The sequence below is a fragment of the Cherax quadricarinatus genome, chromosome 91 (genome assembly GCF_038502225.1).
Source record: "Cherax quadricarinatus isolate ZL_2023a chromosome 91, ASM3850222v1, whole genome shotgun sequence".
Taxonomy (NCBI): domain Eukaryota; kingdom Metazoa; phylum Arthropoda; class Malacostraca; order Decapoda; family Parastacidae; genus Cherax; species Cherax quadricarinatus.
The window spans coordinates 9,257,037-9,274,151 of NC_091382.1; the positions used below are offsets into that span (position 1 = coordinate 9,257,037).

Below are 17,115 nucleotides of genomic sequence, written 5' to 3' on the forward strand. Positions count from 1 at the left end.
GGGACCAAAAACTGTAATACTTGGTACTTGTATAAATATTTTGTAGTGCCAAATGCCCAGGATTTGTAGCTATATTTAATGCCATGTAATTTTGTGCCATGTAATTTTGGGTCATTCAAAGATAAATAGTGAAGAAATAACCCATATGTTTTCTAGGAGACAAGAAAGTCGCCATAAAGGAAATTTATCTCTGTACTGGATGAACAGAGTTCAGCATAATTGCTGCCTCCCATGGTCTCTTACCAGACATTTCCGCTACAAAACCTCATACTGAATGGCCATGGAGGATGTCTAAACACAGAGGTAACATTCTACAGAGAGGACTATGTAGAAGTCCATATATGACTATATCACAGCTCAAAGAAATTTATCCTGAACTCTTAGATAACATCTTGATATTTTGCATTCAACTCCACCTGAAAAAGGATCTCTGCCTGCCAAGTCATCATGCTGCAAGGAAATTCCTACTCATGCCTTTTACGAGCAATGCAACAGAACACCTTACCTCACTGCCATATGCAGGTGCACCGAGAGGTGATGCATACCTCGGTCTCTTTTATTAACTCTGAGAGTTGACAGATCTCTCCAGAAAACATTCAGATTCACAATAGGAATCCAGACCACTTTATACTCTTTATAATGAAGGCAGGTCTGGAGTATTAATGCAGGCACTGTATGTGTAGTGATAGTTTACTTGTGTATTTTTCGTATTTGTAACTGCAGTCTATTACACTAATTAACTTAAACTATCATAAGAAATGAAATTAAAACTGCTTATTCTTCTTCAGGAGGACTGTGGAGGCGTGAGTACTGGGTTGTGGTATGACCTGATAAATGCACTCTCTATTGGTCTCTGTCACTTCTCACAAGACGTGGATCGAACAACTGTTATCCAAACCATAAGACATTTTGCTCAGCACCAAAGTCGGCTTGCACATTCAATGGTTAGTACAAAATAAAAATTTTGCAGTTTTCTGTAATAATATGTAATACACGTATTTAATTAAACAGCTTCTCCTCACTTAGTGACTTACTAGTTTACCAACCACTCTCCATCTCCCTCCAGCTCTCCATCTAATATGCAAACCTAAGTAATGTATATTAGAGCTGATTTCCTTTATTCTGTTTATTACATACAGTACACTACTGTATAATACAGTGGCACATGATGAATTAAACATTAACAAAATAACACTTACCTTTATTGGCGATTCTTCTTTGTGTATGGAAGACTGGAGAAGGAGACTGATTGGATGAATTACTGTTTGGAAGGGGAATCCCCTTCCATCAACACCTTGGGTACCAATTGCTTTTCTGGGGTTACTTCTCTTCTCTGTTTCTTAATGCCACTAGGACCACCTTGAGAGTCACTGGAGTCTTGTCTCGCAAAAAAACTGTCCAGAGAGCTCTGTTTCTGGCGTCTCTTTAAAACTTCCCTAAAATGGGCCAAGACTCTGTCACTGTACAAGTTGCTGATATGGCTTGCAACATCCTTCTCTGGGTGATGTTTCTCCATAAATCTTTCCATCCTACCCCACATTTCAAAAATCTCCTTAATTTCTGAAGAAGGTACCTTCCTCCATCTCTCTTCCTCCTCCTCTGCAGCAAGATTCAGAGCTACCATCTGTTGCTGTTCCTGCTGAAGCTCTTGCAGCTCCTCAGTGGTTAGCTCTTTGTTGTGGTCCTCCACCAACTCTTCTACATTCTCCAAACTCACATCCAACCCCATGGAAGCCCCCAGTGCCACAATGGATTTAACAACTGACATAGGCTCATCAGGGTCAGCCCCAAACCCTTCAAAATCCCTCTTGTGGACACAATCTGGCCACAATTTTCTCCAAGCAGAGTTCAAAGTCCTGGTAGTCACTCCCTCCCAAGCCTTACCTATAAGGCTTACACAATGGAGAATACTGAAATGTTCTTTCCAAAAATCTCGTAGGGTCAAGTGAGTGTCTGAGGTCACATTCAAGCACCTTTCAAACATTGCTTTGGTGTAGAGTTTTTTAAAGTTTGCAATGACCTGCTGGTCCATGGGTTGGAGGAGAGGAGTGGTATTCGGGGGGCAAGAACTTTACTGTGATGAACCCAAACTCCTTCAAAATTAAGTCATCCAAGTTTGGAGGATGAGCAGGTGCATTGTCCATTACTAGGAGGCACTTGAGATCCAATTTCTTTTCCAGGAGGTAATTCTTCACACTAGGGCCAAACACTTCGTTGAACCACTCTACAAAAATTTCCCTCGTGACCCATGCCTTACTATTAGATTTCCAAAACACACACAATTTACTCTTCATAACATTGTTTTTCCTGAACACTCTGGGATTTTCAGAATGGTACACTAGTAACGGCTTCACTTTGAAATCCCCACTAGCATTAGCACAGAACATTAGCGTCAGCCTGTCTTTCATAGGCTTGTGTCCTGGCATTGCCTTTTCCTCTTGTGTAATGAAGGTCCTCTTTGGCATTTTCTTCCAAAAGAGGCCTGTTTCGTCACAATTGAACACTTGTTCAGGTTTCAGTCCTTCACTGTTTATGTACTCCTGGAATTCATGCACATATTTTTCAGCCACCTTGTGGTCCGAACTGGCAGCCTCACCATGCCTTACCACACTGTGTATGCCAGTACGCTTCATAAATCTCTCAAACCAGCCTTTGCTAGCCTTAAATTCACTCACATCATCACTAGTTGCAGGCAATTTCTTTACCAAATCGTCATGCAACTGCCTAGCCTTTTCACAAATAAGCGACGTCATAAGACTGTCTCCTGCTAATTGTTTCTCATTTATCCACACCAATAATAACTTCTCAACATCTTCGAGTACTGGTGATCTCATTTTTGTCAGCATATTTACCCCCTTTGCAACAACAGCATCCTTGATTTCCTTTTTCTTGGCTATGATGGAAGATATGGTTGTACGGGATTTGTTATCTCCTGGCCAGTTCGCCCACACGTACACCACTATCATATTGTTCAATGATGTTTTTCTTAAATTGAATCTTATTTCTCACCTTCTTTACCAAAGGCTTGGCACTAGGAGCTTTCTTTGGAGCCATGGTAGCTTATTTAGCACTTAAATAACTTGCAAGCACTAAAATAAATGAAATATTATGAAATATTTCACTGGAGCACGTGAGGAGACCGTCGCTCACTGGTAAACAATGGCACACTGGCTGGGAAGGAAAGGCTGAGGTGGCTCGAGGCCGCTCAGACCATGCATACGCGTCTGGGACGAAGGACTATTAGCGAGTTACCGGACCATTTCCGAGCCAATATTTTCATGAAAAAACAGGACTATTTCCGAAATGGAGGACTTTCAGGCCGGACGATTATTGAGGGACCACTGTACTTCTGGAATGAAAAAATATCGTTAACCGGGGGTCCACTATATAGTGGTACCAACACATATGGGTGTGAAGCTTGGGTTGTAATGCTGCAGCGAGGAGGCATTGGAGATGTCCTGTCTAAGGGCAATGTGTGGTGTAAATGTTATGCAGAAAATTCGGAGTGTGGAAATTAGGAGAAGGTGTGGAGTTAATAAAAGTATTAGTCAGAGGGCTGAAGAGCGGTTGTTGAGGTGGTTTGGTCATTTAGAGAGAATGGATTGAAGTAGAATGACATGGAGAGCGTATAAATCTGTAGAGGAAGGAAGGCGGGGTAGGGGTTGTCCTCAAAAGGGTTGGAGGGAGGGTGTAGAGGATGTTTTGTGGGCGAGGGGCTTGGACCTCCAGCAAGCATGTGTAAGTGTGTTAGATAGGAGAGAATGGAGACGAATGGTATTTGGGACCTGGCGAGCTGTTGGAGTGTGAGCAGGGTAACATTTAGTGAAGAGGGGAAGGTCCCTGAAAAGAAAATGCTTTCATCATCATTCAGCACTTTCACCTCACTCACACATAGTCACTGTTTTTTCAGAGGTGCTTGGAACACAGCAGTTTGGAGGCATATGCGTATAGAGATGCACAACATATCCCTCCAAACTGCTAATATATATATATATATATTTTTTTTTCAACAAGTCGGCCGTCTCCCACCGAGGCAGGGTGACCCAAAAAAGAAAGAAAATCCCCAAAAAGAAAATACTTTCATCATCATTCAACACTTTCACCACACTCACACATTATCACTGTTTTTGCAGAGGTGCTCAGAATACAACAGTTTAGAAGCATATACATATAAAGATACACAACATATCCCTCCAAACTGCCAATATCCCAAACCCCTCCTTTAAAGTGCAGGCATGCATATATATATATATATATATATATATATATATATATATATATATATATATATATATATACATATATATATATACATATATATACATATATGAAGATAGGGAAGCTGTGATTTCGTGTATAGGGCAAGGAGGAATAACATCTTGTAGGAGTGAGGAAGAGCCAGTTGTGAGTGTGGGGGAAGTTCGTGAGGCAGTAGGTAAAATGAAAGGGGGTAAGGCAGCCGGGATTGATGGGATAAAGATAGAAATGTTAAAAGCAGGTGGGGATATAGTTTTGGAGTGGTTGGTGCAATTATTTAATAAATGTATGGAAGAGGGTAAGGTACCTAGGGATTGGCAGAGAGCATGCATAGTTCCTTTGTATAAAGGCAAAGGGGATAAAAGAGAGTGCAAAAATTATAGGGGGATAAGTCTGTTGAGTGTACCTGGTAAAGTGTATGGTAGAGTTATAATTGAAAGAATTAAGAGTAAGACGGAGAATAGGATAGCAGATGAACAAGGAGGCTTTAGGAAAGGTAGGGGGTGTGTGGACCAGGTGTTTACAGTGAAACATATAAGTGAACAGTATTTAGATAAGGCTAAAGAGGTGTTTGTGGCATTTATGGATTTGGAAAAGGCGTATGACAGGGTGGATAGGGGGGCAATGTGGCAGATGTTGCAAGTGTATGGTGTAGGAGGTAGGTTACTGAAAGCAGTGAAGAGTTTTTACGAGGATAGTGAGGCTCAAGTTAGAGTATGTAGGAAAGAGGGAAATTTTTTCCCAGTAAAAGTAGGCCTTAGACAAGGATGTGTGATGTCACCGTGGTTGTTTAATATATTTATAGATGGGGTTGTAAGAGAAGTAAATGCGAGGGTCTTGGCAAGAGGCGTGGAGTTAAAAGATAAAGAATCACACACAAAGTGGGAGTTGTCACAGCTGCTCTTTGCTGATGACACTGTGCTCTTGGGAGATTCTGAAGAGAAGTTGCAGAGATTGGTGGATGAATTTGGTAGGGTGTGCAAAAGAAGGAAATTAAAGGTGAATACAGGAAAGAGTAAGGTTATGAGGATAACAAAAAGATTAGGTGATGAAAGATTGAATATCAGATTGGAGGGAGAGAGTATGGAGGAGGTGAACGTATTCAGATATTTGGGAGTGGACGTGTCAGCGGATGGGTCTATGAAAGATGAGGTGAATCATAGAATTGATGAGGGAAAAAGAGTGAGTGGTGCACTTAGGAGTCTGTGGAGACAAAGAACTTTGTCCTTGGAGGCAAAGAGGGGAATGTATGAGAGTATAGTTTTACCAACGCTCTTATATGGGTGTGAAGCGTGGGTGATGAATGTTGCAGCGAGGAGAAGGCTGGAGGCAGTGGAGATGTCATGTCTGAGGGCAATGTGTGGTGTGAATATAATGCAGAGAATTCGTAGTTTGGAAGTTAGGAGGAGGTGCGGGATTACCAAAACTGTTGTCCAGAGGGCTGAGGAAGGGTTGTTGAGGTGGTTCGGACATGTAGAGAGAATGGAGCGAAACAGAATGACTTCAAGAGTGTATCAGTCTGTAGTGGAAGGAAGGCGGGGTAGGGGTCGGCCTAGGAAGGGTTGGAGGGAGGGGGTAAAGGAGGTTTTGTGTGCGAGGGGCTTGGACTTCCAGCAGGCATGCGTGAGCGTGTTTGATAGGAGTGAATGGAGACAAATGGTTTTTAATACTTGACGTGCTGTTGGAGTGTGAGCAAAGTAACATTTATGAAGGGATTCAGGGAAACCGGCAGGCCGGACTTGAGTCCTGGAGATGGGAAGTACAGTGCCTGCACTCTGAAGGAGGGGTGTTAATGTTGCAGTTTAAAAACTGTAGTGTAAAGCACCCTTCTGGCAAGACAGTGATGGAGTGAATGATGGTGAAAGTTTTTCTTTTTCGGGCCACCCTGCCTTGGTGGGAATCGGCCGGTGTGATAATAAAAAAAAAAAAATAAAAATATATATATATATATATATGCCTCGGTGGGAGACGGCCGACTTGTTGAAAAAAAAAAAAAAAAATATATATATATATATATATATATATATATATATCAATATATATATCAATATATATATCAATATATATACAGTGGACCCCCGGTTAACGAACTTTTTTCATTCCAGTAGTATGTTCAGGTGCCAGTACTGACCGAATTTTTTCCCATAAGGAATATTGTGAAGTAGATTAGTCCATTTCAGACCCCCAAACATACACGTACAAACGCACTTACATAAATACACTTACATAATTGGTCGCATTCGGAGGTAATCGTTATGCGGGGGTCCACTGTATATATATATATATATATATATATATATATATATATATATATATATATATATATATATATATATATATATATATATAATATATAATATATAATATATATATATATATATATTTTTTTTTTTTTTTTTTTTTTTTTTTTTTTCAACAAGTTGGTCGTCTCCCACCGAGGCAGGGTGACCCAAAAAAGAAAGAAAATCCCCAAAAAGAAAATACTTTCATCATCATTCAACACTTTCACCACACTCACACATTATCACTGTTTTTGCAGAGGTGCTCAGAATACAACAGTTTAGAAGCATATACGTATAAAGATACACAACATATCCCTCCAAACTGCCAATATCCCAAAACCCCTCCTTTAAAGTGCAGGCATTGTACTTCCCATTTCCAGGACTCAAGTCCGACTATAAGAAAATAACCGGTTTCCATGAATCCCTTCACTAAATATTACCCTGCTCACACTCCAACAGATCGTCAGGTCCCAAGTATCATTCGTCTCCATTCACTCCTATCTAACACGCTCATGCACGCTTGCTGGAAGTCCAAGCCCCTCGCCCACAAAACCTCCTTTACCCCCTCTTTCCAACCCTTTCGAGGACGACCCCTACCCCTCTTTCCTTCCCCTATAGATTTATATGCTTTCCATGTCATTCTACTTTGATCCATTCTCTCTAAATGACCAAACCACCTCAACAACCCCTCTTCTGCCCTCTGACTAATACTTTTATTAACTCCACACCTTTTCCTAATTTCCACACTCCGAATTTTCTGCATAATATTTACACCACACATTGCCCTTAGACAGGACATCTCCACTGCCTCCAACTGTCTCCTTGCTTCTGCATTTACCACCCAAGCTTCACACCCATATAAGAGTGTTGGTACTACTATACTTTCATACATTCCCTACTTTGCCTCCATAGATAACGTTTTTTGACTCCACATATACCTCAATTTACCACTCACCTTTTTTCCCTCATCAATTCTATGATTAACCTCATCCTTCATAAATCCATCCGCCAACACGTCAACTCCCAAGTATCTGAAAACATTTACTTCTTCCATACTCCTCCTCCCCAATTTGATATCCAATTTTTCTTTATCTAAATCATTTGATACCCTCATCACCTTACTCTTCTCTATGTTCACTTTCAACTTTCTACCTTCACACACATTCCCAAACTCATCCACTAACCTTTGCAATTTTTCTTTAGAATCTCCCATAAGCACAGTATCATCAGCAAAAAGTAACTGTGTCAATTCCCAATTTGAATTTGATTCCCCATAATTTAATCCCACCCCTCTCCCGAACACCCTAGCATTTACTTCTTTTACAACCCCATCTATAAATATATTAAACAACCATGGTGACATTACACATCCCTGTCTAAGACCTACTTTTACCGGGAAGTATTCTTCCTCTCTTCTACACACCCTAACGTGAGCCTCACTATCCTCATAAAAACTCTTTAAAACATTTAGTAACTTACCACCTATTCTATATACTTGCAACATCTGCCACATTGCTCCCCTATCCACTCTATCATATGCCTTTTCTAAATCCATAAATGCAATAAAAACTTCCCTACCTTTATCTAAATACTGTTCACATATATGCTTCAATGTAAACACTTGATCTACACATCCCCTACCCACTCTGAAGCCTCCTTGCTCATCCGCAATTCTACATTCTGTCTTACCTCTAATTCTTTCAATTATAACTCTACCGTATACTTTTCCTGGTATACTCAGTAAACTTATTCCTCTATAATTTTTACAATCTCTTTTGTCCCCTTTCCCTTTATATAAAGGAACTATACACGCTCTCCGCCAATCCCTAGGTACCTTCCCCTCTTTCCTACATTTATTAAACAAAAGTACCAACCACTCCAACACTATATCCCCCCCTGCTTTTAACATTTCTGTCATGATCCCATCAGTTCCAGCTGCTTTACCCCCTTTCATTCTACGTAATGCCTCACGTATCTCCACCACACTTACATTCTGCTCTTCTTCACTCCTAAAAGATGGTATACCTCCCTGGCCAGTGCATGAAATTACACTGGCCAATTCCCACCAAGGCAGGGTGGCCCGAAAAAGAAAAACTTTCACCATCATTCACTCCATCACTGTCTTGCCAGAAGGGTGCTTTACACTACAGTTTTTAAACTGCAACATTAACACCCCTCCTTCAGAGTGCAGGCACTGTACTTCCCATCTCCAGGACTCAAGTCCGGCCTGCCGGTTTCCCTGAACCCCTCCATAAATGTTACTTTGCTCACACTCCAACAGCACGTCAAGTATTAAAAACCATTTGTCTCCATTCACTCCTATCAAACACGCTCACGCATGCCTGCTGGAAGTCCAAGCCCCTCACACACAAAACCTCCTTTACCCCCTCCCTCCAACCTTTCCTAGGCCGACCCCTACCCCGCCTTCCTTCCACTACAGACTGATACACTCTTGAAGTTATTCTGTTTCGCTCCATTCTCTCCACATGTCCGAACCACCTCAACAACCCTTCCTCAGCCCTCTGGACAACAGTTTTAGTAATCCCGCACCTCGTGTATTGCATCCAGAGAGCTTGTAGCAGCGATTCTCCCTGAACATCTTAGGGACAAGATAGGAGTCCAGGACCAAAAATTCATTGACGGAGCAATGATCTGGGATAATCTAACGAGTTCTGGAGCCAGACCTGCTCCCCCCAACAACTACAAACAATCGCACTGGTATGGTCCAATAGTGGAAAATATTGCCTCAACAATGCTTCAGAGTGTGTCAGGGAAGGATAGAGCCCGCCTCCTGGCAGTGAGAGCCCCTCATGCTGGGGACTTTCTGTTGGCTGTTCCCAACTCCAGCCTTGGCACACGTCTCGACCCACAGACCATCCGCATCGGTGTTGCTCTTCGACTTGCCGCCCCTATTCTCGCCGAACACAGGTGTATTTGTGGCAGTAAAGCAGCAGACCGATTCAGGTACCATGGTCTTGTGTGCCGTAAATCCGAGGGAAAGATTGCAAGACATGAGGAGGTTAATAACATTATCAAGAGGAGCCTCACAACAGCTGGATGCCCAGCAGTAAGGGAGCCACCCCAATTATGCAGATCTGATGGCAGCCAGAAGCGTCCAGATGGTATCACCTTTCAAGCCTGGACAGATGGGAAGCAGGTGATGTGGGACTATACATGTGCATCTACCTTGGCTGATACCTATCTCCAATACACCAGGGAGGAAGGAGGGGCAGCTGCCAGCTTCAGGGAGTCCCAAAAGTCTAGAAAATATGGAGAACTTGCCCATCATTATATGTTTGTTCCCATAGGCTCAGAGACCCTTGGCTCATGGGGAAAGAGTGCATCTAAATTCCTTAAGGAGCTGGGAGAAAGACTCATCAGGGTAACTAGGGATCCCAGGGCAGCAAGTTTTCTGTTCCAGCGGCTCAGTGCGGCTGTTCAAAGGGGTAATGCCTGCTGTATTTTGGGCACACGCCCCAGCTCTGAGGAGCTGGATGAGATTTTCGCCTTATAATCGGTGATACACATGTAACAACATGTACCGTATATGCCACCTTTATATCAACAATGTATCTCTTAAATCTTCTGTACCATATTATGTAATAAAATATTCCTATTAGTAAAAAAAAAATATATTTCAAAAGATGGGGTGGTAGGGGAAGTGGAATATTCAAATGGCTTCAGGAAGAAATCCAAATATTTTTCCTTGAAGCCTTTTTATCCACTTCTCCGAGGCTATGGGTCCCACAATTTACACCAGAGGTGGACCCCATCCCATTATTGAAAAATATATATATATATATCAACAAGTCGGCCGTCTCCCACCGAAGCAGGGTGACCCAAAAAAGAAAGAAAATAAAAAGAAAATACTTTCATCATCATTCAACACTTTTACCACACTCACACATTATCACTGCCTTTGCAGAGGTGCTCAGAATACAACAGTTTAGAAGCATATACGTATAAAGATACACAACATATCCCTCCAAACTGCCAATATCCCAAACCCCTCCTTTAAAGTGCAGGCATTGTACTTCCCATTTCCAGGACTCAAGTCCGACTATAAGAAAATAACCGGTTTCCCTGAATCCCTTCACTAAATATTACCCTGCTCACACTCCAACAGATCGTCAGGTCCCAAGTATCATTCATCTCCATTCACTCCTATCTAACACGCTCATGCACGCTTGCTGGAAGTCCAAGCCCCTCGCCCACAAAACCTCCTTTACCCCCTCTTTCCAACCCTTTTGAGGACGACCCCTACCCCTCTTTCCTTCCCCTATAGATTTATATTCTTTCCATGTCATTCTACTTTGATCCATTCTCTCTAAATGACCAAACCACCTCAACAACCCCTCTTCTGCCCTCTGACTAATGCTTTTAACTCCACACCTCCTAATTTCCGCACTCCGAATTTTCTGCATAATATTTACACCACACATTGCCCTTAGACAGGACATCTCCACTGCCTCCAACCGTCTCCTCGCTGCTGCATTTACCACCCAAGCTTCACATCCATATAAGAGTGTTGGTACTACTATACTTTCATACATTCCCTTCTTTGCCTCCATAGATAACGTTTTTTGACTCCACATATACCTCAACGCACCACTCACCTTTTTTCCCTCATCAATTCTATGATTAACCTCATCCTTCATAAATCCATCCGCCGACACATCAACTCCCAAGTATCTGAAAACATTCACTTCTTCCATACTCCTCCTCCCCAATTTGATATCCAATTTTTCTTTATCTAAATCATTTGATACCCTCATCACCTTACTCTTTTCTATGTTCACTTTCAACTTTCTACCTTTACACACATTCTCAAACTCATCCACTAACCTTTGCAATTTTTCTTTAGAATCTCCCATAAGCATAGTATCATCAGCAAAAAGTAACTGTGTCAATTCCCATTTTGAATTTGATTCCCCATAATTTAATCCCACCCCTCTCCCGAACACCCTAGCATTTACTTCTTTTACAACCCCATCTATAAATATATTAAACAACCATGGTGACATTACACATCCCTGTCTAAGACCTACTTTTACCAGGAAGTTTTCTCCCTCTCTTCTACACACCCTAACCTGAGCCTCACTATCCTCATAAAAGCTCTTTACAGCATTTAGTAACTTACCACCTATTCCATAAACTTGCAACATCTGCCACATTGCTCCTCTATCCACTCTATCATATGCCTTTTCTAAATCCATAAATGCAATAAAAACTTCCCTACCTTTATCTAAATACTGTTCACATATATGCTTCAATGTAAACACTTGATCTACACATCCCCTACCCACTCTGAAGCCTCCTTGCTCATCCGCAATTCTACATTCTGTCTTACCTCTAATTCTTTCAATTATAACTCTACCGTATACTTTTCCTGGTATACTCAGTGAACTTATTCCTCTATAATTTTTACAATCTCTTTTGTCCCCTTTCCCTTTATATAAAGGGACTATACATGCTCTCCGCCAATCCCTAGGTACCTTCCCCTCTTTCATACATTTATTAAACAAAAGTACCAACCACTCCAACACTATATCCCCCCCTGCTTTTAGCATTTCTGTCATGATCCCATCAGTTCCAGCTCCTTTACCCCCTTTCATTCTACGTAATGCCTCACGTACCTCCACCACACTTACATTCTGCTCTTCTTCACTCCTAAAAGATGGTATACCTCCCTGGCCAGTGCATGAAATTACTGCCTCCCTTTCTTCCTCAACATTTAAAAGTTCCTCAAAATATTCTCGCCATCTACCTAATACCTCCCTCTCCCCATCTACTAACTCCCCTACTCTGTTTTTAACGGACAAATCCATACTTTCCCTAGGCTTTCTTAACTTGTTTAACTCACTCCAAAAATTTTTCTTATTTTCATTAAAATTTCTTGACAGTGCCTCTCCCACTCTTTCATCTGCTCTCCTTTTGCACTCTCTCACCACTCTCTTCACCTTTCTTTTACTCTCCATATACACTGCTCTTCTTATAACACTTCTGCTTTGTAAAAACCTCTCGTAAGCTACCTTTTTCTCTTTTATCACACCCTTTACTTCATCATTCCACCAATCACTCCTCTTTCCTCCTGCCCCCACCCTCCTATAACCACAAACTTCTGCCCCACATTCTAATACTGCATTTTTAAAACTATTCCAACCCTCTTCAACCCCCCCACTAATCTTTGCACTAGCCCACCTTTCTGCCAATAGTCGCTTATATCTCGCCAGACCTTCCTCCTCCCTTAGTTTATACACTTTCACCTCCCTCTTACTTGTTGTTGCCACCTTCCTCTTTTCCCATCTACCTCTTATTCTAACTGTAGCTACAACTAAATAATGATCTGATATATCAGTTGCCCCTCTATAAACATGTACATCCTGGAGCCTACCCATCAACCCTTTTATCCACCAATGCATAATCTAACAAACTACTTTCATTACGTGCTACATCATACCTTGTATATTTATTTATCCTCTTTTTCATAAAATATGTATTACTTATTACCAAATTTCTTTCTACACATAGCTCAATTAAAGGCTCCCCATTTACATTTACCCCTGGCACCCCAAATTTACCTACTACTCCCTCCATAACATTTTTACCCACTTTAGCATTGAAATCCCCAACCACCATTACTCTCACAATAGATTCAGAACTACCCACGCATTCACTCAACATTTCCCAGAATCTCTCTCTCTCCTCTACACTTCTCTCTTCTCCAGGTGCATATACGCTTACTATAACCCACTTTTCACATCCAATCTTTATTTTACTCCACATAATCCTTGAATTTATGCATTTGTAGTCCCTCTTTTCCTGCCATAGCTTATCCTTCAACATTATTGCTACTCCTTCTTTAGCTCTAACTCTGTTTGAAACCCCTGACCTAATCCCATTTATTCCTCTCCATTGAAACTCTCCCACCCCCTTCAGCTTTGTTTCACTTAAAGCCAGGACATCCAGTTTCTTCTCATTCATAACATCCACAATCATCTCTTTCTTATCATTTGCACAACATCCATGCACATTCAGACTTCCCACTTTGACAATTTTCTTCTTCTTATTCTTTTTAGTAATCTTTACAGGAAAAGGGGTTACTAGTCCATTGTTCCCGGCATTTTAGTTGACTTTTACAACACGCATGGCTTACAGAGGAAAGATTCTTCTTCCACTTCCCCATGGATATAAAAGGAAAAGTAATAAGACCAAGAACTATTAAGATAAAATTAAAGAAAACTCAGATGAGTGTGTATAAATAAATAAATATATATATATATAATAGGTAGTAGGTTGGTAGACAGCAACCATCCAGGGAGGTACTACCGTCCTGCCAAGTGAATGTAAAACAAAAGCCTGTAATTGTTTTACATGATGGTAGGATTGCTGGTGTCTTTTGTCTGTCTCATAAATATGCAAGATTACAGGTATGTCTTGCTACTTCTACTTACACTTCGGTCACACTACACATACATGTACACGTTTATTTATACTCACTCATCTGAGTTTTCTTTGATTTTATCTTAATAGTTCTTGGTCTTATTACTTTTCCTTTTATATCCATGGGGAAGTGGAATAAGAATCTTTCCTCCGTAAGCCATGCGTGTTGTAAAAGTCAACTAAAATGCCGGGAACAATGGGCTAGTAACCCCTTTTCCTGTAAAGATTACTAAAAAGAATAAGGAGAAGAAAATTGTCAAAGTGGGAAGTCTGAATGTGCGTGGATGTTGTGCAAATGATAAGAAAGAGATGATTGTGGATGTTATGAATGAGAAGAAGCTGATGTCCTCACTTTATGTGAAACGAAGCTGAAAGGGGTGGGAGAGTTTCAATGGAGAGGAATAAATGGGATTAGGTCAGGGGTTTCAAATAGAGTTAGAGCTAAAGAAGGAGTAGCAATAATGTTGAAGGATAAGCTATGGCAGGAAAAGAGGGACTATAAATGTATTAATTCAAGGATTATGTGGAGTAAAATAAAGACTGGATGTGAAAAGTGGGTTATAGTAAGTGTGTATGCACCTGGAGAAGAAAGAAGTGTAGAGGAGAGAGAGAGATTTCGGGAAATGTTGAGTGAATGCGTGGGGTGTTTTGAATCAAGTGTGAGAGTAATGGTGGTTGGGGATTTCAATGCTAAAGTGGGTAAAAATGTTATGGAGGGAGTAGTAGGTAAATTTGGGGTGCCAGGGGTAAATGTAAATGGGGAGCCTTTAATTGAGCTATGTGTAGAAAGAGATTTGGTAATAAGTAATACATATTTTATGAAAAAGAGGATAAATAAATATACAAGGTATGATGTAGCACGTAATGAAAGTAGTTTATTAGATTATGTATTGGTGGATAAAAGGGTTGATGGGTAGGCTCCAGGATGTACATGTTTATAGAGGGGCAACTGATATATCGGATCATTATTTAGTTGTAGCTACAGTTAGAGTAAGAGGTAGATGGGGAAAGAGGAAGGTGGCAACAAGAAGTAAGAGGGAGGTGAAAGTGTATAAACTAAGGGAGGAGGGAGTTCGGGGGAGATATAAGCGACTGTTGGCAGAAAGGTGGGCTAGTGCAAAGATGAGTAGTAGGGGGTTGAAGAGGGTTGAATACTTTTAAAAATGCAGTATTAGAATGTGGGGCAGAAGTTTGTGGTTATAGGAGGGTGGGGGCAGGTGGAAAGAGGAGTGATTGGTGGAATGATGAAGTAAAGGGTGTGATAAAAGAGAAAAAGTTAGCTTATGAGAGGTTTTTACAAAGCAGAAGTGTTATAAGAAAAGCAGAGTATATGGACAGTAAAAGAAAGGTGAAGAGAGTGGTGAGAGAGTGCAAAAGGAGAGCAGATGATAGAGTGGGAGAGGCACTGTCAAGAAATTTTAATGAAAATAAAGAAAAAAATTTGGAGTGAGTTAACCAAGTTAAGAAAGCCTAGGGAAAGTATGGATTTGTCAGTTAAAAAGAGAGTAGGGGAGTTAGTAGATGGGGAGAGGGAGGTATTAGGTAGATGGCGAGAATATTTTGAGGAACTTTTAAATGTTGAGGAAGAAAGGGACGTCGTAATTTCATGCACTGGTCAGGGAGGTATACCATCTTTTAGGAGTGAAGAAGAGCAGAATGTAAGTGTGGGGGAGGTACGTGAGGCATTACGTAGAATGAAAGGGGGTAAAGGAGCTGGAACTGATGGGATCATGACAGAAATGTTAAAAGCAGGGGGGATATAGTGTTGGAGTGGTTGGTACTTTTGTTTAATAAATGTATGAAAGAGGGGAAGGTACCTAGGGATTGGCGGAGAGCATGTATAGTCCCTTTATATAAAGGGAAAGGGGACAAAAGAGATTGTAAAAATTATAGAGGAATAAGTTTATTGAGTATACCAGGAAAAGTGTATGGTAGGGTTATAATTGAAAGAATTAGAGGTAAGATAGAATGTAGGATTGCGGATGAGCAAGGAGGTTTGAGAGTGGGTAGGGGATGTGTAGATCAAGTGTTTACATTGAAGCATATATGTGAACAGTATTTAGATAAAGGTAGGGAAGTTTTTATTGCATTTATGGATTTAGAAAAGGCATATGATAGAGTGGATAGGGGAGCAATGTGGCAGATGTTGCAAGTATATAGAATAGGTGGTAAGTTACTAAATGTTTTAAAGAGTTTTTATGAGGATAGTGAGGCTCACGTTAGGGTGTGTAGAAGAGAGGAAGAATACTTCCCGGTAAAAGTAGGTCTTAGACAGGGATGTGTAATGTCACCATGGTTGTTTAATATATTTATAGATGGGGTTGTAAAAGAAGTAAATGCTAGGGTGTTCGGGAGAGGGGTTAGATTAAATTATGGGGAATCAAATTCAAATTGGGAATTAACACAGTTACTTTTTGCTGATGATACTGTGCTTATGGGAGATTCTAAAGAAAAATTGCAAAGGTTAGTGGATGAGTTTGGGAATGTGTGTGAAGGTAGAAAGTTGAAAGTGAACATAGAGAAGAGTAAGGTGATGAGGGTATCAAATGATTTAGATAAAGAAAAATTGGATATCAAATTGGGGAGGAGGAGTATGGAAGAAGTAAATGTTTTCAGATACTTGGGAGTTGACGTGTTGGCGGATGGATTTATGAAGGATGAGGTTAATCATAGAATTGATGAGGGAAAAAAGGTGAGTGGTGCATTGAGGTATATGTGGAGTCAAAAAACGTTATCTATGGAGGCAAAGTAGGGAATGTATGAAAGTATAGTAGTACCAACACTCTTATATGGGTGTGAAGCTTGGGTGGTAAATGCAGCAGCGAGGAGACGGTTGGAGGCAGTGGAGATGTCCTGTCTAAGGGCAATGTGTGGTGTAAATATTATGCAGAAAATTCGGAGTGTGGAAATTAGGAAAAGGTGTGGAGTTAATAAAAGTATTAGTCAGAGGGCAGAAGAGGGGTTGTTGAGGTGGTTTGGTCATTTAGAGAGAATGGATCAAAGTAGAATGACATGGAAAGCATATAAATCTATAGGGACAGGAAGGCGAGGTAGGGGTCGTCCTCGAAAGGGTTGGAGAGAGGGGGTGAAGGAGGTTTTGTGGGCAAGGGGCTTGGACTTCCAGCATGCGTGC

General features: G+C 40.9%; 1 protein-coding gene across 3 annotated transcripts in view; it reads left to right on the forward strand.

The window, feature by feature from the left end:
• The window catches only part of LOC128704849 (ectopic P-granules autophagy protein 5), a gene marked incomplete at its 5' end in the record, with an annotated part of 208,361 nt that overhangs the window by 95,417 nt on the left and 95,829 nt on the right, over positions 1–17,115 (forward strand). For all 3 annotated transcript variants that reach the window (XM_053799996.2, XM_053799997.2, XM_053799998.2), the window contains 1 exon segment: positions 789–944. In XM_053799996.2, the coding sequence (XP_053655971.2) occupies positions 789–944 (156 nt within the window).